The 21691-nt window shown below is 33.5% G+C and overlaps 1 protein-coding gene and 2 long non-coding RNA genes across 6 annotated transcripts in view; 2 read left to right on the forward strand and 1 right to left on the reverse strand.

Moving 5' to 3' along the window:
* The window catches only part of LOC127731900 (uncharacterized), a 336874-nt gene extending 330950 nt beyond the window's left edge, over window positions 1-5924 (reverse strand). Inside the window, exon 1 of the long non-coding RNA XR_007995902.1 lies at window positions 5537-5924. This is a non-coding gene — a long non-coding RNA (uncharacterized LOC127731900). The remainder of the gene's footprint in view (window positions 1-5536) is intronic.
* Window positions 1-21691, forward strand: part of LOC127731862 (uncharacterized) — an 897808-nt gene that overhangs the window by 809656 nt on the left and 66461 nt on the right. For all 4 annotated transcript variants that reach the window (XM_052240725.1, XM_052240723.1, XM_052240724.1 and 1 more), the window contains 2 exons: window positions 5936-7168; window positions 19948-20035. In XM_052240725.1, the coding sequence (XP_052096685.1) occupies window positions 5936-7168; window positions 19948-20035 (1321 nt within the window). The remainder of the gene's footprint in view (window positions 1-5935; window positions 7169-19947; window positions 20036-21691) is intronic.
* LOC127731889 (uncharacterized) lies at window positions 15905-19370 on the forward strand. Its single transcript, XR_007995890.1, has 2 exons — window positions 15905-18494; window positions 18661-19370. It is a non-coding gene; the product is annotated as an uncharacterized LOC127731889 (long non-coding RNA).

A 21691-nucleotide genomic window follows, 5' to 3' on the forward strand; every position in this document is an offset into this window, starting at 1 on the left:
TAGAACATTTTGTTTAAAGAAATGAATGGTCGGTGACAAATGTGCCTAAATGGATGTTTACTATAAAGCAATGAAAAAACTTCAGCGTTAAGAAACTCACTACCATTTATAATTACGAAAAGAATGTAAAACTGCCCAATCATCATGATCATTGTTCAAAAGCTTTTCATTTTAATTTGTAAATTCTAAATCTGTTTTTATCAAATTGCAATATTTCATCATTTAATCATAAAATATGGAGATAATCCGAATTATGCCCAGATGACAAGATAGTCAGGACAGAAAATATATTTTCACGACAAAGAGATGGGCATATCTTCATATTTTCCTTAACCTTGATCTTTCAAAGAATGTAATTATTTCGGAAGATATGCACAAGCCATGTCATAAAAATAATTATGTGTTTCTATCTATGACTTGCAGAAACTTTATACACCATTTTAATAATCAACCGACAATTTCTAATATGTTATTTATCCTTAAATTAAGAAAAGGTTGGGTGAACAACTTCTTTAATTTAGACAGCTTATATATACACTTGCATATAGTTCCTTTGTAAATCAAAATTTATATTAAATTGCCATTTATAAACTAATTTTGAGAATGTGATTTATGAAAATTAAGCAATTGATAAGAATAATGAAAGTGTTTTATCAGTATCTTACGTTCCTGTAAGCCATTGAATATAATTTGGTTTAAGATGTGTATTGATATCAGAGTTGATTCCCACACTTTTTGACAGCTGATTATCATACTGGTATTGAGGTTAATAATTTGTGTATTTAATTTATTACACATCTAACTGAATACACAACATTTTTACCTCAATAGTTGTAAAATCAGTGTCATAATAAAATGACATTAGTTAATGATTAAGGTATATTCAAGTTACAATTATCAGTAATTTGGTGGAAGCAATAAACACAATTACATAACTCTTACCTGAGCATTTTCTGCAATACATCTATGTGTATATTCCCTATTATATTGCTATTTAACAGTAATTGGAATTATCTTAGCATTAGGTATTTGTACATGTATATTTGAATACAGGAAATGTATATTTACCTCAAGGTTTATGACCCCTTTTGTAGCCATGTGAATTACGAAATTTTCAAACTGCAGTAGTATCAAAACAGCAAAAATAATGAATAATAGAGATGGGCCATTGTACATACACCAAGGGGAAACTTCCTGCAAAGCATTATTATTTATTGTTTCATTGCATTTGATAGAAAAATGGGATTTTGTGGCAAATAAAACCAAGATTTTTGTAGAAAATCCACAGACATTAAAAAAGAGATTTTAGTCATGAAATTTTAAACATAGATTACTCACTTGTTTTTCTATGATGTGCTAGCATTTATTGTTTACAAAAAAACCTATACAACCTTTAAATTCATAAAAACCTCGTGCTGAGTCACTAAAGTCGAGCTCACCCTAGAGCGTGTACTTGAATTGGTCCATATTTATTTTTGTTTTAACTAATATCTAAATTTATAAACTTGTTTTAAGGAAATCATTGCTAGCACTGCATGCAATAATCCCCTATCTATCGAGCACCGAATTGCCAAATATGAGAGTACAAGGGGAAAGGCTGTGGATTTTCTATAAAATTTCCATATGTTTAGCATTTAATCAACACAAGAGTACATAATCCTTAATGAAGAATGAACACCAATTTATATAAAAGTTAGTTATTTATTTGTGTTGATGTTGAGAAATTGCATTTTTAATGCCTCTTTCTGGAAATTATTAAGCAAATTATTATTAATGGCATATAAAAATATGCTATACATTTGAAGATTCTTGTCAAAATAATTGAATTTCAAATGTTTCTGAAAAAAGTGTTTCAAACAGTGTCTTCAATTGAAATACCAAAATAATGTGCACCAATATTGCAAAATTCTCCATTTGTTTGGCAACAGAATAGATATGTTACAGTGAGATTATGGAAATAAAGATAACAAAATACTTATTGAAAGTATGTCAGAAAAAAATGTCGGACTAGCTACAAAATTGGCTGAATCACAACATCCATGATGCTTTGTTTTTATAAAATCCATCACAATTATCTCACGCTTTTATGGCTTGAACATTAAAGTTGGTATTTATATACTCCTTATTAAATCTAAGTACATGGTAAAATCGGGAATACAGCCACTAGAACTAATATAAGACTTTTCGTAATCCAACCGTAATTTCAATCGATATCTGAACCATGTTTACATCCTTATACAAAGTTACCAGACACACATACATATGGTAGTATTAGGTTTTCTCAGAGTTGGACATTGACAATCACAAACAACGATTTGGCATGGACATTACTTGGAAAGAAAAAATGTTCTTGAAATTATTAACTCGGAAATTGATTTTGCTTTGAGTAATTTTTTGAGTGAAAAACTATTCGTAGAAAGAGTGGATACTTGAAGATGCATCATACAACTGAATGTTCTTGAGATAAATTCACACCAAGCCATCACGACAAAATGGAGTGTGTTATTTTTAACTCGAGATATGAATAACAACAAATAGTGAAAACCAAAATTGACCATAAAATATTCAATTACACTTTCGTGAGTATAAATCAAACTCAATTTGTTTCTAGAAAAAGTAAATCCAAGGTAATTGGGAGTCGGTAAAACTTAAAAGTTAGTAGTACAGTCATATACTCATGCAATAATATATTCTTTGGAAATGTAATGCAGCATTACCATTTCCAAGCCATAATAATTGAAAACTATCTTAATCTCTGATGTTGTTAGCATTTCATGAAAAGGAATTTGTTTTATTATAATCAATCACAAAACCTTTTATGTAAACTACCTTTACAGCATTTAGCGTTTTTCACCATATTAAGTCAATCAAGTTGGTCCTATTTCGTGTTGAAACGAAACATTTATATCACGAGTTATAAGACAAATAAAATTATAAAAAATCTGAAGTAATGATTGCTTATTTTCGTTGCCAGAAAGAAAAAGAAATATGGGGAAGAAAAAAAAATTGCAAGTGTTCAATGGGCTAGACGAATCTGTGACTTTTATACTAATATATTTTGTCCGAGGACGTTTACTGTTCGTTTACTTAAAAACTTGGAATACCTCTGGATCTGGTGTGCAGGTTGACTTTTTCATATTCGATAATCTTGATAGAAAGTTTAACGTAATATCTGTCCAAAAGATCGCCCTTAAAACAATGAAGCTTAAAAGTGCAAGTGTTCAATGGGCTAGACGAATCTGTGACTTTTATACTAATATATTTTGTCCGAGGATGAATCAATGTGGAATTCACTCAAATTTATGTCTCTCGTTGACTTTGCTTTAAAATAATAAGACTTTTTTCTTTTACGCAACAAGGCGTAAATACTAAAAAATAAACATATACATGTACATGCATATTTGTTTAAACATAACAACACATAGATACAGTAAATCAAAATATTACTTGAGTGCTAATTAAAAGATAATAACTGTGAAAGGAGTGATCAATTTCTGTGTTAAATAAAGGCAACAGTGATATACCGCTGTTCGTTACTTGAAATTTAATAATTTTATTTTTTAACATCAATAACTTTATAACTTTCTATACCTACTCTTAGAAATATTCATCATTATTCAAATATAATACCCTTTAGGTGTTTAAAAAGTTTTTTACTCAATAAGATACACAAGGGTACATATAGGGACAAGCAAATAAAATTTATAGATGTAAGAAGATGTGGTATGAGTGCCAATGAGACATCTCTCCATCCAAGCCATAATTAGTAATAGTAAACCATTATAAGTCAAAGTATGGCCTTCAACACGGAGCCTTGGCTCACACCGAAGAGCAAGCTATAAAGGGCCCCAAAAATGACTAGTGTAAAACCATTCAAACAGGAAAACCAACGGTCTAATCTATAAAAAAACGAGAAACACTTATGAACCACACCAACAAACGACAACCACTGAACAACAGGTTCCTGACTATGTCTATATTTTTACAACTTGAAACTGTATAATTTTATAGATTATATGCCAATAAAAATCTAAACTGACAATTATGAATGATGTTTATTCCAAAAATTGAATTCTTTGAAGAAAAATATAGGCATATAGGTTTAAATAACAAAATGAATAAACATTTTGAATTAGGTGGATGACAAAATTACAAAATTGGTCTAATCGGAAAACGATTTTTGCAGGAAATTGTGACCATAAAAATTTTAAAGACAGGGGGAAATTAAAGTAGACATATGTATTTTTAATATAAGATCAGTTCTAGCCGTGTGTTATTTTTAGAGATTAAACTCAATATTTAGACGACTGTTTGCCTGTTAAATCATTTTTAAATTAAAAAAAATGCATTTTGAATCATTTGCAATTTGTTGAGGTTTTGCGGCTCGTGGAACACGAAAAATGAAATGCAACATGTTAAATCTTCTCAAAATATGAAAATGATCAATACACCTCCATCATACTGTGTACTTTTTGTTTAAGTGAATATTTGTAAGAAAAATATTACAATTAAAATACAGTTATTATGAATATCTGTGTTTGTTTCCATGTACAAACTTTTCATTTTTTTGGGGGGAAAAGTGATTTTCCAACCTACCTACCCAAACCTGGCAGGGTAGAGTCGGGTTTGGGTAAACAGCGGTCTATTTTTATACGACCGCAAAAAATTTGTTTGCGTCGTATATTGCTATCACGTCGTCGTCATCCGAAGACATTTGGTTTCCGGACAATAACTTTAGTTTTAGTGTATGGATCTCTATGAAATTTAATCAAAAGGTTCAATACCACAAACGAAAGGTTGGGATTGTTTTTGGGGGTGATGGTCCCAACCGTTCAGGAATAAGGGACCCAAAGCAAGCAATTTTTCAAGTTCAGGACAATAACTTGTTTATATGTATTTTGTTTGCTCTGAATTTGTACCACAAGGTTCAATACCACAAGTAGAAGGTTGGGATTCATTTGAGGGGTAATTGCTCAAACCGTTAAGGAATTAGGGGCCAAAAAGGGTCTAAAACAAGCATTTTTCTAGTTTTCAGGCAATAACTTGTGTTTAAGTGCTTAAATTGTACCACATTTTACAAAAAGAAAATTTTTGCATTTGTTATTTTTTTGGAAAAAGGAGGGGGGGGGGGGGGTGTAAAAAGAAATTTTGGGAGGGGGTAAACAAAAATATTTTTTTTGGGGGGGGAGGGGGGCATTTTTTTTCCCTCAAGATTTATGAAATTAAAAAGAAAATTTCTTCAAATATTATTTTTTTTTGGAAAAAGGAGGGGGGGGGGGGGTCAATTTTTATTCCTCAAGATTTAATTAATTGTCAATTTTCCAAAGAAAAATTTGGGGTCACAATTCTTTGTATATAGTCTGAAAACACATTTACTAAATGTTGCGCAACAGCACAGTGCATTGCACAAAAGCAAGAAATTTTCAATTGAATATAAATTCAAATCATATAACCAATTTCAAGTTCTTTGACTACATTTATTCTGTGTCAGAAACCTATAATGTGTCAAATATTTAATTACAAGCCAACTTCGAACCTGTATCAAGCTTGAATATTGTGTCCATTTTTGCCCCAACTGTTCAGGGTTGGGCCTCTGCGGTCGTATCCAGCTGCGCTCGGCGAAGCAGTTTATTGAATATTTGTTATTGCCCCCTAGATATTTTCGTAATACTTTCAACCCCTTGTATCACTCAACTAAGTTTTATTTAATTTTGCGGAAAATGGCGACAAATGAAGCATCAGTAAAAAGTGAGGAAAATCACGAGACTGTTTGTGGAACTACATATATTCGTGCATACAGAAGGGGGCATCATCATTGTCTAGTGATGTATATCCAACCTCATTGTTAAACGGTACTCTGATTTATAATAATCATTGACATATCTTTTATGTTTTTTGTCATAGACTTATTGAAGAAAACGACTTTATTTTTTAGATTGAGGATGCATGTAGAGATTGCCTTGATAAATATGTTGAAGATGTTTCAGCTGATGCACGAAGACACATTAGTGATAAGTACGAGTACTTTATTTCAAACACAGAAGATAATCCTAGTGTATTCCAGCTAATACGACAAAATCTCTTGAACTTAGCCAAAACAATGAGAACGTGGAATAAAGACTATCCTATTAAATTTATTCAGTTGGAAAAATGTCTACGAGAGAAAAAGAAGGAGTTACCAATTATTTCCTTGAATGAAATTAAGCAAATATCTACTGAAACACCAAATCCATTAAACCATGAAGAACTTATGTTATATTTAAATTTTCATCATGAACTCAGAGATTTGGTTTATTTTGAGGATCTTCCAGATTATATCATTTTAGATACTCAATGGTTGTCTGATGCTTTTAAATGTATCATAACAGCAGAGAAATTTCAATCAGATGCCAGTCGGCATCGTATTACGGATGAATGGAATGATTTGAATATTAGAGGAATATTACATAGTGTGGTTTTGGACCAAATATTAGAAACAAATAAGAAAATATTTAAATTTGAGGAAAAGCAAAACGTGTTTCAACATAAAGATCATATACTGAAAGTCATGGAGAAATTTGATATTATAATACGTCCAACTATATCAGACAGAGATGCCACTGATACAAAACCTTGCTATTACATACCTTGCATGGTTAAAAAAGGACCTGACTGTCCTATAAACGAACAATTTTATGTGACAGAAAAAAATTGTACAAAATCCACTTGGTTATGTTTCAAATTCAAATTTCTACCAGGACATTTAATGAATCATTTGATCGCTTCACTGAGCCGAAAGTACGAAATTGCAGAAGTGCCTGTCCGTGGACAAAAAAAACGGCCTATTGCTCTTTTCAGAGGAACTGTCGTCTTTAAGTTACAGAAGACTTCAAAATTACTTGTGATGACATATCCAAATGTTATTCAGATACAGGTTTGGGATTTTGGGAAACATGGTAACATTGAAAGATGTTTTTTCAATGAAATTGATCATTTTGTCACAGAAGAAATAAACACTATAATAAGTAAAAGATTCCAAATGACGACTGTAAAATTTGACAAAAAGTGTGAATGTGGCCTTGCAGAACCGGACTGTGTGACAGGATTTTATGAGCAGGATGCAGATTATTTCTGTGAGATGTGTACAGAAACACATACCAATGAATGGTCTGATCATGCACCGATAAAGGTAATTTATTAGTTTAATTGTTTGATAGGAAAGAAATTTCATCTTATTCATGTTATTGCATCAAGCTAGAAGTCATTTTGCAATTATATAACATGTTTTGACCACTTGTTCTCACTCTTTTCCTTTGATTCATAAATATTATAAACAGGCACTCGTTTAGCAAATATAAAAAAAAAAACATTTAATTGTAATTGTATTTGTTTTTTGTATAACATGTCTTTTTGGATTAAATTGGCACCAATATCTGTATGCTTACTATGTTTATTAAGAGAATAAATGGATATGTCCCCCTCAGTCAGTTTTCAGTTGCTTTTGGTTAACCTTATTGATTTGGTATATTTTTGAAGACTAACATACACTAGACAATTGATATTTAGTTTGTGGATGTTGTTAGAATTTCTACATGATTTCCAATTTTAGCAAAGCAGAATGTAGGGATGTACCTTTAGTCATGCTTGAATGACTTTTACATTTTGCTTGTTTAGTTATTCGAAGTCATTTGTGTGTACAGTTCACTCAGAATTGACATACATATAGTCTATATAGTCATGCTCTGCTGAAAGAAAAGTACAAAGGGATATTAAATTCCTTAAGGTTGTTATTTACACAGAGATGTCCCAATTTATCAAATTCCTGTAGTTTTAGATTATTGCATCAAGGAGATAACATTGTATTTTGTTATATGTTCCATTAATGATTGAGAAATTAAGAAGAGTAATGAACATTCAATAGTGGTAACTATTTTGTAATTTGTATAAGATGACCGAGATTTCTGAAAAAAACTCAACATGTTCGAGGATCTTATTCTTGCATAGAAAACACCAGTCAAATCCACAGTACATCCACAAAGGTAACACTCTACTGTTGAAAACATACATGTATAAACTAGTATTATGTAAATATATGTAATTTTGTGTAACTAATGGTGTAGGATGTTTTAGATTAATCATAATAGCATCAATAGCATTTTTCACAGTTCGATACTTGTTACTATCAATTATGTTTGAATTGACCAGAGCTACTATATATATATTATGTGGTGTTACAATGAAGATCATTAAGAAAAACCAGGTAAATCCAATGTATATATTACATAGAATAAAGCTGCTTCTCACGAATAATTTTAGGTCACCTTGCCTTACAGGCTGTGTGAGCTTTTTTAACTCGGTATATGCGATCTGCCAATTGTAACCATTCACATTTTATTTGATCTCTAAAGCCACTTTATAAATTGCAATGAAACTGGACAGGTATAAAGAATATTAGATGATGTACACATAAGCCTCATTTATTTATAATCGGACAAAATCATTGCCACCAGAGACAATCATTTGAATTTAAAGTTTGGCTGTAACTGTATAATTCTTCTCAAAAACGGGATACAGATGTATCACATCCTAATTTTTACGGTAATGCTGTTCATTAAGCATGTAAATTTAGATACGATCCATGTAAATGTATTGATCCTTTCAATAAAATTCTTCTTAAATGATATCATTTCAACACCGGTGTAAAGATGTTTAAATATTGTTTTATCGGTACTAACATTAGTTTTGTTTTTCATGAATTTAAACACAACAAAACAGACTAGATATGTACTGCCATACAGTTAAGAAAATGTGTCCTACTTCCTGTCGATATAATGTACTTATATTTTGGTATTGCACAAGGGTATGCTCCTCTTAAACTGTTTATGACGCCTTTGAACTAAAACCATTGGATGTGTACTGATAAATTCTTCAGTCTGGGAGAATATTATTCATGTATTAGTTGTTATTGGCTTTGAACTAACTTCCAGTAACTACGAGTACACTTTGATCGGTAATTTTTGTCTTTTCTCCTAAAGTTAATTATATTTAACATTGCCATAAAGCGCGGAGGTTTGGCTAGCCACAAAACCAGGTTCAATCAACCATTTTTTCTAAGAATGTCCTGTACCAAGTCAGGAATATGGCATTTGTTATTTAATAGTTCGTTTCTATGAATGTTGCATTGTTGTTTGTTTTTGTTACACTTCTGTGTTCTGTTATTTCGTTGTTTTCCTCTTATAGTTGTAGTGTTTCCCTCGGTTTTAGTTTGTATATACTCTTTATACATTTGTTATAGGAGTTATTGCCCTTTAATGATGATATTGACCTTATATTTGCATCTTATTCAAAAGCTACAATAGATAAAGAAAAAATGTAACGGGCAAAAATACTGAGCAAGACCAGATCTACAGAAGGGTTAACTTAGCCGAATTGTCAATCAACTCCCTTTTTGGAGTTTTTGCCCTAAAATGAGTATATCTACTCTTCTTCAGTGTTGGTAAAAAAACTAGAGAAGATATATATAAAAGGATCAGCAAGACATGATCTACCGTTCTCTAACTTTAGTCCCTTTATAACGTTATATGCAAGCGAGATGTTCCATGGACACATTCCCCATTTATGTTCACTATCTTGAAAAACTACAATGGACAAACATAAACAATTAAATCCAGCAAAAATGATGAAAAAGATCAGACATTGGCCCTCACAGTTACTATTATACAAATATTCATGTTACATAATCCATTGTATCAATTTTATGAAAGGAAGTCAGGTGAGGGATACAATATAAATAGGACGATGTGTGGTATGATTGCCAATGAGACAACTCTTTATCCAAATCACAATGTATAAAAAGTTAACAATTATGGGTCAAAGTACGGCCTTCAACAAGGAGCCTTGGCTCACACCGAACAGCAAATTTATAAAAAAGGGCCCCAAAATGACTAGTGTAAAACAATTCAAACAGGAAAACTAAAGGTCTGAATCTATATAATAAACAAGAAACGAGAAACACTGATGAACCACGCCAACAAACGACAACCACTGAACAAAAGGCTCCTGACTACAAGCTCCTTTTTCTCTTTCTTTCTCATAATAATTGTAACATGAAATCCACATAGATTGATGCCCAAAGAGGATGTATTTCTTTGAGTGCCTCAGTATTCATCTTCATGTATTGGTTTTGTGTCTCTCACAAAATTGTTCAGTAGATGTCATTGCTGACATGTCACTTTTCTAGGTTTTTTTTCATTTCTCGGATACCTCAACCGAATTCTAGTGAGGTTACAAACTGCTTGTCAGATAAACATACTTATCTATATTGGAGAGGGGGTATATAATGAATATAAAATATATATGTCCATCCATCTGACAGGTTCCATTTGACCTCAAACTTTTTTTTGCTGATCAATAATAATGTTAATTTCTGTTTTATCTGTTGTATAACCTTAATCTTAGAGACTTTCAACATAAAATTAAATTATAAACAGTTATAAGAAGGCGAGAAATTTGAGTATGTGGACTTTGTTTCTGTCATTTTATGAGTAACAGGAAAACTTGGTGTATAAAATCGTTGCAAGTGGAACATCAGAAGTAATCACCTGTCCTTGACAACATGTCCATGGTCAATGTAATGTTGTAGTGAAGTAAATTACAGCGGGAAATCGAGATTTACCTTAATACCATGTGAGAAATTACATTTTGCAATGGAACTGTGAAATGAAAACACTGTATGAAGGGATGTTCCTAAGAAGGTTTTTGCCAAGTTTGTTAGTTCTGTCCTGAGGAAAGCTAGAACACTCCAATCTGGAAATGAGGAGACAAAGGGTCCAATGGTCTCATTTTGAAAATTCCTTTCTATAACAAATATATTTCTAAGCAATTGATACAAAATTTGCAAGATATGTTACTGAGAAGGCCCTTAACAAGAAACATGACTTTGATGTATATTAGAAATTCAAAATGGCCACTTGTTGAGGACAAAGTATTCCTTGAATCTGAAGGGACAGTTTTTTTTTATTTTCAAGAACAAGAGGTTTAATGAAAAAATCATGCACGTGCGTTCTTTTGAAGGTATTTATGGATGTATCTTATATGTATTTACTTTTGGGCAAAATGTTGGGATAAAGTATTTTCATATTTGGCCTTGCTGTAAGTCCAGTATGACTGCAAAGTGATAACAATTTGTGCAATGATCGATTTTTACAAAACATCTTTCTTCTCAAAACCAATGAACCAATTAAAATCAATTGTGATAGGCATGTTCCTTTGAAGGTCTGTAACAAGTGTTATGTTCATTTTAGAAATGGCTACCAGCACATGTCAAAGGTTACATTGAAACGCCAGGAGTAATTTCTTTTAGATTTCTTTAAGGATAGGCATAAGAAAATATAAATAATCCAAGCAGAAGTGTTCGTTAAAAGGTATTGATCATTGATAAAATGTGTTAACTTTCGTCTGGTCTTAATCAAGAGTCTATGTATGCCGTTTGAATGAAAACTCAAAAATGTGAGTGATTCGGGCTCCAATCAGCCTCGATTTGTTTATTTATTGTATTACAGTTTGTTCTTGTGTTGTAATGTTGTACCACTGTTCCAGTTAAGTTAAGGGTGGGCACCCGCTAACATGTTAAACCCTGCCACATTTGTATGTGTCCTTTTAAATTCAGCAGCCAGTATTTCAATGGGTCTCGTTTTTTTCTGTATATCATATTTGTTTTGCGTTCGTTTAGTATTACATGTATCTATTATACTACTTAATGAGTAATTTTATTTTTATTACAAATATATGTAATATAGTTGAAAGAAGAAAGCGTTATTTTTTGCGGTCGTATATTGGTATGAAGTTGGCGTCGTCGTCGTCGTCGTCGTCGTCGTTCTTTGATATGCTGAATCTAAATATGTACTAAGATTTTTGATTATGGGCCCAGTTTTCAAGTCAGTCCAAATTGGGGTCCAAAATTAAACTTTGTTTGATTTCAACAAAAATTGAATATATGGGGTTCTTTGATATATGCTGAATCTAACCATTTATTTAGATTTTTGATATTTGGGTCCGGTTATCAAATTGGTCCACATTGAGGTCTAAAGGGTCCAAAATTGAACTTGATTTGATTTCATCAAAAATTGAATTCTTGGGGTTCTTTGATATGCTTAATCTAACCATGTATTTAGATTTTGGATATTGGACAATAATAGGTAAATGTCCAATTTAAAATTTTTAAGTTTTTAAGTTTAATTTCTTAGACCACATTCATTCTGTGTCAGAAACCTATGTTGTGTCAACTATTTAATCACAATCCAAATTCAGAGCTGTATCAAGCTTGAATGTTGTGTCCATACTTGCCCCAACTGTTCAGGGTTCGACCTCTGCGGTCGTAAAAAGCTGCGCCCTTCGGAGCATCTGGTTAATAATCGATTGCTTCGATGGATACGCAATAACTTCAGGGTGATAGAAAGGGAAACAAAACAAAAAGAAAACAGATATGAAATAAATGAACAACGGAAAATATTTTTTTTACAAAAGATAACACGTCTGTTTTATTGATTATGTAAATTTCCTCGAAGTAAGTCTTCGCATTACGTTTGCTGGTCATATATTTGGTTTCAATTCCCTTAGACAAAGTTAACCTGGCTATTATTTGTAGGTCCTCTTTGGTCATATATCTCTTCAACTCTTTCGGTTGTTATACATCCTTGGCTTTCATATATTCTGCTTGGAGCTTTCTTGTAAAGGTAAATCCAGAAAAAAACATCTCTTATGCATGAAACTTATAACATATTGTTTTCATTTTTACAGCACTGGGTCGATACCTCTGCTGGTGGACTTTCAGTGTCCAAGGCATCATCAGTAGTCATTACCTCTGAACTCACATATTTATGACAAACCTTTCTGAAATTGTCAGTTAATAAATTTTGAAATTATAAAAAATGTAAAGTTTCTCCTCCCTCAGGCAAAGTTGACCTAAGATAGATTTGGCTATTTTTTTAGGTCCATTTTGGTCATATAACTCTTCAACTGTTTCGGTTCTTATTCATCCTTTGAAGGTTAATCAAGAAAAACGCATGAAATATATAACGTGTTGTTTTCATATCTAATTGAAATTTTACCTGTTATAGCTTGCTATGGAGTATTGTTTTTGCTCATTGTTGAAGGCCGTACAGCGACCTATTGTTTCTAACATCTACTTCATTTGTTCTCTGGTTGATAGTTACATTGTCTGTCATACAATATCTTCTGATTGTATGTCTAGGTCGCTCACCTCTTGTGTATTTGTTTATCGCGCTAATACACATTCTTTTACTTTTTCAGTGTTACTTTGAGTTTTCCAAACCTTGTTTGTATAAAACACCCCAAAAAATTATGTCTTACATGATTGATATGTTGAACCGTGTTTGTGAACTATTACTACTCTGTTAAAAAAGTAGGGTGAACAGGAAAGAACTAGTACACATTTTTATTAAGGGGCGAGATTCTCTTGCTATGTTGAAGACCCATTGGTGGCCTTCGGCTATTTTCTGCTCTTTGGACGGGTTGCTGTTTCTTTGACACATTCCCCATTTCTATTCTCAATTTTAGGAAGGATAAGTATTGCTTAGTATCTGTCAAAATTGAATAATTTCTAAAGGTTTACCAATTATAAAATTAAAAACAGGATTTGTTAATTACAGGTGCGTGTCAATTGCTTTTCTCAATCATCATTGGGTATCTAGTTTCAAAAATGTGTCCGATGACCTGGCCAGCCAACTAAGATGGCCGACATGGCTAAAAATAGAACATAGTGGTAAAATGCAAGTGGTGTCTGTTATTTTTGAAAACTGTTATAAATAGAGAAAATCTGACTAGGAACAAATGTTCAAAATGTTGAGCTCTACCAATTGTTCATATTCGTCAAAACTGTCAGACGACTTTTTATAGGAGTTATTGCCCTTTAATGACACATTGACCATTTTTTTTGTCAAGACTGCGACTTCAGTCGCAAAAATCAAGACATAGGGATAGTGATCTGGCCGTGATGGCGTTAAATAACTTCTTAAAAGCTTAATATTTCAGAAGGTAGAAGACCTAGATGTTTCATACATTGTATATAGATGCTTTATGTTATGAAGTTTCCATCTGTCATAGATCCATTGTACTTGGCCTCATTTTTATGGTTCAGTGACTACTTGAAAATAAAATAAGATTTTTTTGTAATCTTAATTTCTCGCTTTCTCACTGACAAAATTCTATACAAACAACGGTATATTGCCGGCTCATCTGAATGTTCTACAAAGGAATCGTCCATTAGATTGACATAAATTCCGTCCGCAGTGAGAGAGGATGTTCAGAAATACTGTGAAACAGTTTACTGGCATAGTGGCATTAATCATATATGGATTCTAAAAATAACTCTAAAGAACTTCTGGATAATTTTAAATCTCGATCTTTCTCTTAAAATAATTCTATCAAAACTTTAGATTTTCAACTCCGTATACCACCATTCCCCATGTGAAATTGAAAAATCGTCTGAATGAAATAATCCACAATGCTTTTCATTATAAAAATGGTAGCATAAGCTATAAATGTATTACTTTAGGATACCATACGGCATATGTTGCTAATAGTGAACAAAAAGGTAACACAGATGAACAACTGAACAGTATGCTGGAGTTTCTTTTTGACAACAATTTGTTGAAGTTGGAGGTAGACTTTTTCAACAAATTATCGGCATTCTTATGGGAACGAACTCTGCGCCTCTCCTTGTCGGCCTCTTCTTATTTGCATACGAGTCGGAGTTCTTTCAAACACTTGTCAAAAACTAAAACATCAAAGAACCTGATCATTTAATTTCACATTCAGATATATTGATGATGTTCTTTCCATCAACAATCGAAACTTTTCTAATTGGATTCTAATATTATATCCTCCAGAACTAGAAATGAAAGAAAAAGCAGACACGGTTTCCTTTGCCTTATTTTTAGACTTATACCTCGAATTTGACATCTCAGTACTATAATCTATTAAAAGAGAGACGATTTTAATTTTGAAATTATCAATTTTCCCCACCATTGTATTCAATATACCAACTTCACTATGGGATACACATTTCCCAACTCATTCGATCGGTATTCAAGACTTTATAAAAACATCAACAGTGTCTAAGCAGAAAGTTGATTAACCAGGGTTATGTCAAAGAAGGCCCCATCCTTTTTTTAAACAAGATCATCGGAAGATACCAAGACCTTTTTGATAAATATTCCGTATCAACTTCACAAATAATACATGATGGTGTTTAAGTATAGATTCTAGGTTTTGATAACTATTTTACACCACTGGGTCGATGCCACTGCTGGTGGACGTTTCGTCCCCGAGGGTATCACCAGCCCAGTAGTCAGCACTTCGGTGTTGACATGAATATCAATTATATGGCCATTTTTATAAATTTCCTGTTTACAAAACTTTGAACTTTTCGAAATACTAAGGATTTTCTTATCCCAGGAGTAGATTACCTTAGCCAAATTTGGCACAACGTTTTGGAATTTTTGGGTCCTCAATGCTCTTCAACTTTGTACTTGTTTGGCTTTTTTCACTGTTTTTGATATGAGCGTCACTGATGAGTCGTATGTAGACGAAACGCGCGTCTGGCGTATTAAATTATAATCCTGGTACCTTTGATAACTATTTTGAGGTTGTTTATCATCTTAATTATGTGTTATTGTGTTCTTTTAAATGTCTTTATAAATTATAAACCTTTACTGTTTCGTCCATTTTTGGTTATATCCTTTTGTCTTGGCTCGGTGCTTATACATCCCGCCATTGAGTTATAGTGCTATGGTCTTTTTTGGTATTTTTGTCTTCCTTTTTGCTTTTATGCTATGTCTATATGCCATTTTGTTTTTCTTTGTTGACATATTTGTATATTTTTTAATAGTGATTAAGATTAAAACACAATGTTGACTGATGTATCCCTATTTCTGATATTTTTATACGACCGCAAAAAAATTTTGCTGTCGTATATTGGTATAACGTTGGTGTCGTCGTCGTCGTCTTCGTCGTCGTCGTCCGAAGACACATTGGTTTTCGCACTCTAACTTTAGTTTAAGATAATGGATCTCTATGAAATTTTACCATAAGGTTCAATACCACAAAAGGAAGTTTGGGATTGATTTTGGGGGTTATGGTACCAACAGTTAAGGAATCAGGGGCCCAAAAGGGGCCAAAAATAAGCATTTTTGTAACTTTCAGACATAACTTGTGTTCAAGTGTATGGATCTCTCTGAAATTGTACTGCAAGGTACCATACCACAAAGGGAAGGCTGGGATTGATTTTGGGGGTAATTGTCTCAAAATTTTAGGAATTAGGGGCCAAAAAGGGGCAAAAAACAAGCATTTTTATAGTTTCAGGACAATAACTTGTGTGTTAGTGTATGGAACTTTATGAAATTGTACTACAAGGTTCCATATCAAAAAGGGAAAGCTTGGTTTGAGTTTGGGGGGTAATTGCCCTAAATGTTTACGAATTTGGTGCAAAAAAGGGGCCTAAAAACAAGCATTTTTCTAGTTTCCAGACAATAACTTGTGTTCAAGTGTATGGATCTCTCTGAAATTGTACTGCAAGGTACCATACCACAAAGGGAAGGCTGAGATTGAGTTTGGGGTTGATGAATCATAAGGAGGTTCAAAAAATTTGGGGGAGGGATTTTTTTTTTCCTTTTTTAGCTCACCTGGCCCGAAGGGCCAAGTGAGCTTTTCTCATCACTTGGCGTCCGTCGTCCGGCGTCGTCCGTCGTCGGCGTTAACTTTATACATTTTGAACTTCTTCTAGAGAACCACTGAATGGAATGAAACCAAACATGGCATGAATGTTCCTTATGAGGTGCTGACCAAGTGTTGTTACTTTGTAGCCGATCCATCATCCAAGATGGCCGCCAGCGGGGGACTTAGTTTAACATAGGACCCTATGGGAAATGCATACAAATGACTTCTTTTAGAGAACCACTGAATGGAATGTAACAAAACATAGCATGAATGTTCCTTACAAGGTGCTGACCAAGTGTTGTTACTTTGTAGCTGTTCCATCATCCAAAATGGCCACCAGTGAGGGACTTAGTTTAACATAGGACCCTATGGGAAATGCATACAAATGACTTCTTTTAGAGAACCACTGAATGGAATGAAACAAAACATAGCATGAATGTTCATTAGGAGGTGCTGACCAAGTGTTGTTACTTTGTAGCTGATCCATCATCCAAGATGGCCGCCAGCGGAGGACTTAGTTTAACATAGGACCCTATGGGAAATGCATACAAATGACTTCTTTTAGAGAACCACTGAATGGAATGAAACAAAACATAGCATGAATGTTCCTTACAAGGTGCTGACCAAGTGTTGTTACTTTGTAGCTGTTCCATCATCCAAAATGGCCGCCAGTGAGGGACTTAGTTTAACATAGGACCCTATGGGAAATGCATACAAATGACTTCTTTTAGAGAACCACTGAATGGAATGAAACAAAACATAGCATGAATGTTCATTAGGAGGTGCTGACCAAGTGTTGTTACTTTGTAGCCGATCCATCATCCAAGATGGCCGCCAGCAGGGGACTTAGTTTAACATAGGACCCTATGGGAAATGCATACAAATGACTTCTTTTAGAGAACCACTGAATGGAATGTAACAAAACATAGCATGAATGTTCCTTACAAGGTGCTGACCAAGTGTTGTTACTTTGTAGCTGTTCCATCATCCAAAATGGCCGCCAGTGAGGGACTTAGTTTAACATAGGACCCTATGGGAAATACATACAAATGTCTTCTTTTATAGAACCACTGAACGGAATGAAACCAAACATGGTATGAATGTTCCTTATGAGGTGCTGACCGAGTGTTGTTACTTTGAAGCCGATCCATAATCCAAGATGGCCGCCAGCGGGGGACTTAGTTTAACATAGGACCCTATGGGAAATACATACAAATGTCTTCTATTAGAGAACCACTGAATGGAATAAAACCAAACATGGTATGAATGTTCCTTATGAGGTGCTGACTGAGTGTTGTTACTTTGAAGCCGATCAATAATCCAAGATGGCCGCCAGCGGGGGTCTTAGTTTAACATAGGACCCTATGGGAAATACATACAAATGTCTTCTTTTAGAGAACCACTGAATGGAATGAAACCAAACATTGCATGAATGTTTCTTATGAGGTGCTGACCGAGTGTTGTTACTTTGAAGTCGATCCATAATCCAAGATGGATGCCAGCGGGGGACTTAGTTTAACATGGGACCCTATGGGAAATACATACAAATGTCTTCTTTTAGAGAACCACTGAATGCAATGAAACCAAACATGGCATGAATGTTCCTTATGAGGTCTTGACTAAGTGTTGTTACTTTGAAGCCGATCCATCATCCAAGATGGCCGCCAGAGAGGGACTTAGTTTAACATAGGACCCTATGGGAAATACATACAAATGTCTTCTTTTAGAGAACCACTGAATGCAATGAAACCAAACATGGCATGAATGTTCCTTATGAGGTGCTGACCAAGTGTTGTTACTTTGAAGCTGATCCATCATCCAAGATGGCAGCCAGCGGGGGACTAAGTTTAACATAGGACCCTATAGGAAATACATACAAATGTCTTCTTTTAGAGAACCACTGAATGCAATGAAACCAAACATGGCATGAATGTTCCTAATGAGGTGCTGACCAAGTGTTGTTACTTTGAAGCTGATCCATCATCCAAGATGGCAGCCAGCGGGGGACTTAGTTTAACATAGGACCCTATGAGAAATACGTACAAATGTTTTCTTTTAGAGAACCATTGAATGGAATGAAACCAAACATGGCATGCATGCTCCTTTTGAGGTGCTGACCAAGTGTTGTTACTTTGAAGCTGATCCTTCATCCATGATGGCTGCCAGATGGGGACAATGTTTAACAAAGGACCCTATGGATGATACATACAAATGTCTTCTTTTAGAGAACCACATACTGAATGGATTGAAACCAAACATGGCATGAATGTTCCTTATGAGGTGCTGACTAAGTTTTGTTACTTTGAAGCTGATCCTTCATCCATGATGGCCGCCAATAGGGGGACTTCCTTTAACATAAGACCCTATGGGAAATACATGCAAATGCTTCTTCTAGAGGTGCACTGAATGGAATGAAACCAAAACATGGCATAAATGTTTCTTATGAGGTGCTGATTAAGTGTTGCTACTTTGTTGCCGATTTACTGTTCAAGATGGCCACCAGGATTTTTTATTAAATTACAGGACCAATATTAAACCAAATTTGGCCTCACTCATTATTAGGGTATCTGTTATGATTTTAATCTATTTTTACATGATTTCCAAAACCAAAGTAGAATCAGGTGAGTGACACAGGCTCTTGAGAGCCTCTAGTTTCCTTTTGCTTTAAAATTTTCCATTTTAAATTGGTTATTTCTGATTTATATGTAAAAGCAAATAATAATGATATAGTTTGAATAGGTAAATTAAATTTTTTTAAGTTCTTAGACCACATTCATTCTGTGTCAGAATCCTATGCTGTGTGAAATATTTAATCACAATCCAAATTCAGTGCTGTATCAAGCTTGAATGTTGTGTCCACACTTGCCCCAACTGTTTAGGGTTCGACCTCTGCGGTCGTATCATGCTGCGCCCAGCGGAACATTTTATTACCTATAATGTCTGTTTGTCTTGCTCACACATTGTTGTCATTATTATTGAATTGTATGCGACTGGCATACAAGTGAGAGGTTTAGTTAGCTATAAAACCAGGTTTATCCACCATTTTCTACACGAGGAAATGCCAGGGATATAACATTTTTTCCCCATTCGTTTTATATGTTTGAGCTTTTGATTTTGCCATTTGATAAAGGACTTTCCAATTTGAAATTTCCTTGGAGTTTGGTATTTTTGTTATTTTACGTTTAACTATGTTACAGAATATAAAAATAACTAATTTTAACCGTGTTTCAGAAATTGGATATTTATAAGAAAGAACCAGATCAGAAAGGACTAGTCCTGATTGTAAACTTCATGTTCAGTGGTGATAAGAAGAGAATAGGTATCTTAACTTTACTGTGATAATCTATAGCTATGTAACAGAGTTACCATTAAATGATGTTCCAGTAAAAAAATGTTTAAAAGTTTAAAACTGGTTTATTATTAGATGTCCCATTACCCAATAAGACATTGATAATTTCAAAATGTCCATAAAATATTTCAATCAAATATTAAATCGGTATAAAATCTGGAGGCACAGATCTAAAGCCTCCATAATTTTTCTCTGATTATATATTTACTTATAATAGGCTCAATTATGACTTGGATGGAGAGTTGTCTCATTGGCACTCATACCACATCTTCTTATATCTATCAAACACCTTTAAACATAACATGTCAATTTTTCTAACACCTAACAATTTTTTGAAATGCTATTATTCCAATTTTTTCCTTAAGCAAGTAAGAGGACTGATACAATACAGTATGTGTTCGGCAATTGTAACTATTTACAAACAAAGGTGGATTAAGTATTCATTGGAATCAAATCCACTGTAATGCCAATCTTAATTGACCACAGTTAATATCTCGTTCGTTACATAATTAAATACACTTTATTACATAGCTTACTTAATACACTTGACCTCAATAATATACATATTATTACTTTGATCTACAGTATACTATGTAAAATTATCATGTACATTATGCCTCTATGATTCAGAATTAAAAAGATGTATTTTTTGCAAAGAAATAACAAAAACAAAATATGTATTACAATGAAAGCAGGGTCTATTTTACTTGTAAACTCAGTGTTATAATAATCTGATATTATTCAATAATTTAGGTTTATTTAAGTTACAATTACAATTAATTTGCTTAAAAGAATAAACATATATATAACTCTTACCAGGGCATCTATTTGTTTATTCATCATTATATTGCTATTTAACCGTGTAAGGTATTTTTAAGTCTTCCAAACGAAGTTTGGGAAGACTTATTGTTTTTGCTCAGTTCTTATTATTATTATTATTATTATTCTTCTTCTTCTTCTTCTTCTTCTTCTTCTTCTTCTTCCGCCGCTTTTAAATTTGAACTTGTCCGCACCCGTTCTTCAAAACCGCTTGTCAGATTAACTTAGGGTTTCACAATATGTTAGACTAACATGTCTAGTGGTGCAATCAGGGTTTTGTTTGTGCAATGGGGTTTATGAAGGGGTACTTTGAGGGGCAAAAAGAAAAGAGGGTTTTACTATAGAACCCTATGGGATTTTATTTTTTTTAATTTTCAAATGATTATAAATTGAAAACCGTTTGTGATAGACACAATCTTTTTAATTGAAAATGTTCTAAATGATAAAGCCCATTAAATGAAATACAGGGTTAGTCCCCAGGGGTCACCCCCACCCCCTGCCATTTATGAAAGTTCTAATACCTTGTAAGTGGTCAAGATCCCCACCCCTAAACCATATATATTTTGGTTTGTTATGCTAAGATGGTTTGAATGATATACAGGGTAAGTCCCCAGGGGTCACCCCGACCCCCTGCCATTTGAGAAAGTTCTAATATCTTGTAAATGGTCGAGATCCCCACCCCTAAACCATATATATTCTGGTTTGTCATGACAAAGCACATCAAATGAAATACAGGGTTAGTCCCCAGGGGTCACCCCCACCCCCTGCCATTTAAGAAAGTTCTAATATCTTATAAGTGGTCAAGAT

This window comes from Mytilus californianus, unplaced genomic scaffold, assembly GCF_021869535.1.
Source record: "Mytilus californianus isolate M0D057914Y unplaced genomic scaffold, xbMytCali1.0.p SCAF_21, whole genome shotgun sequence".
NCBI lineage: Eukaryota > Metazoa > Mollusca > Bivalvia > Mytilida > Mytilidae > Mytilus > Mytilus californianus.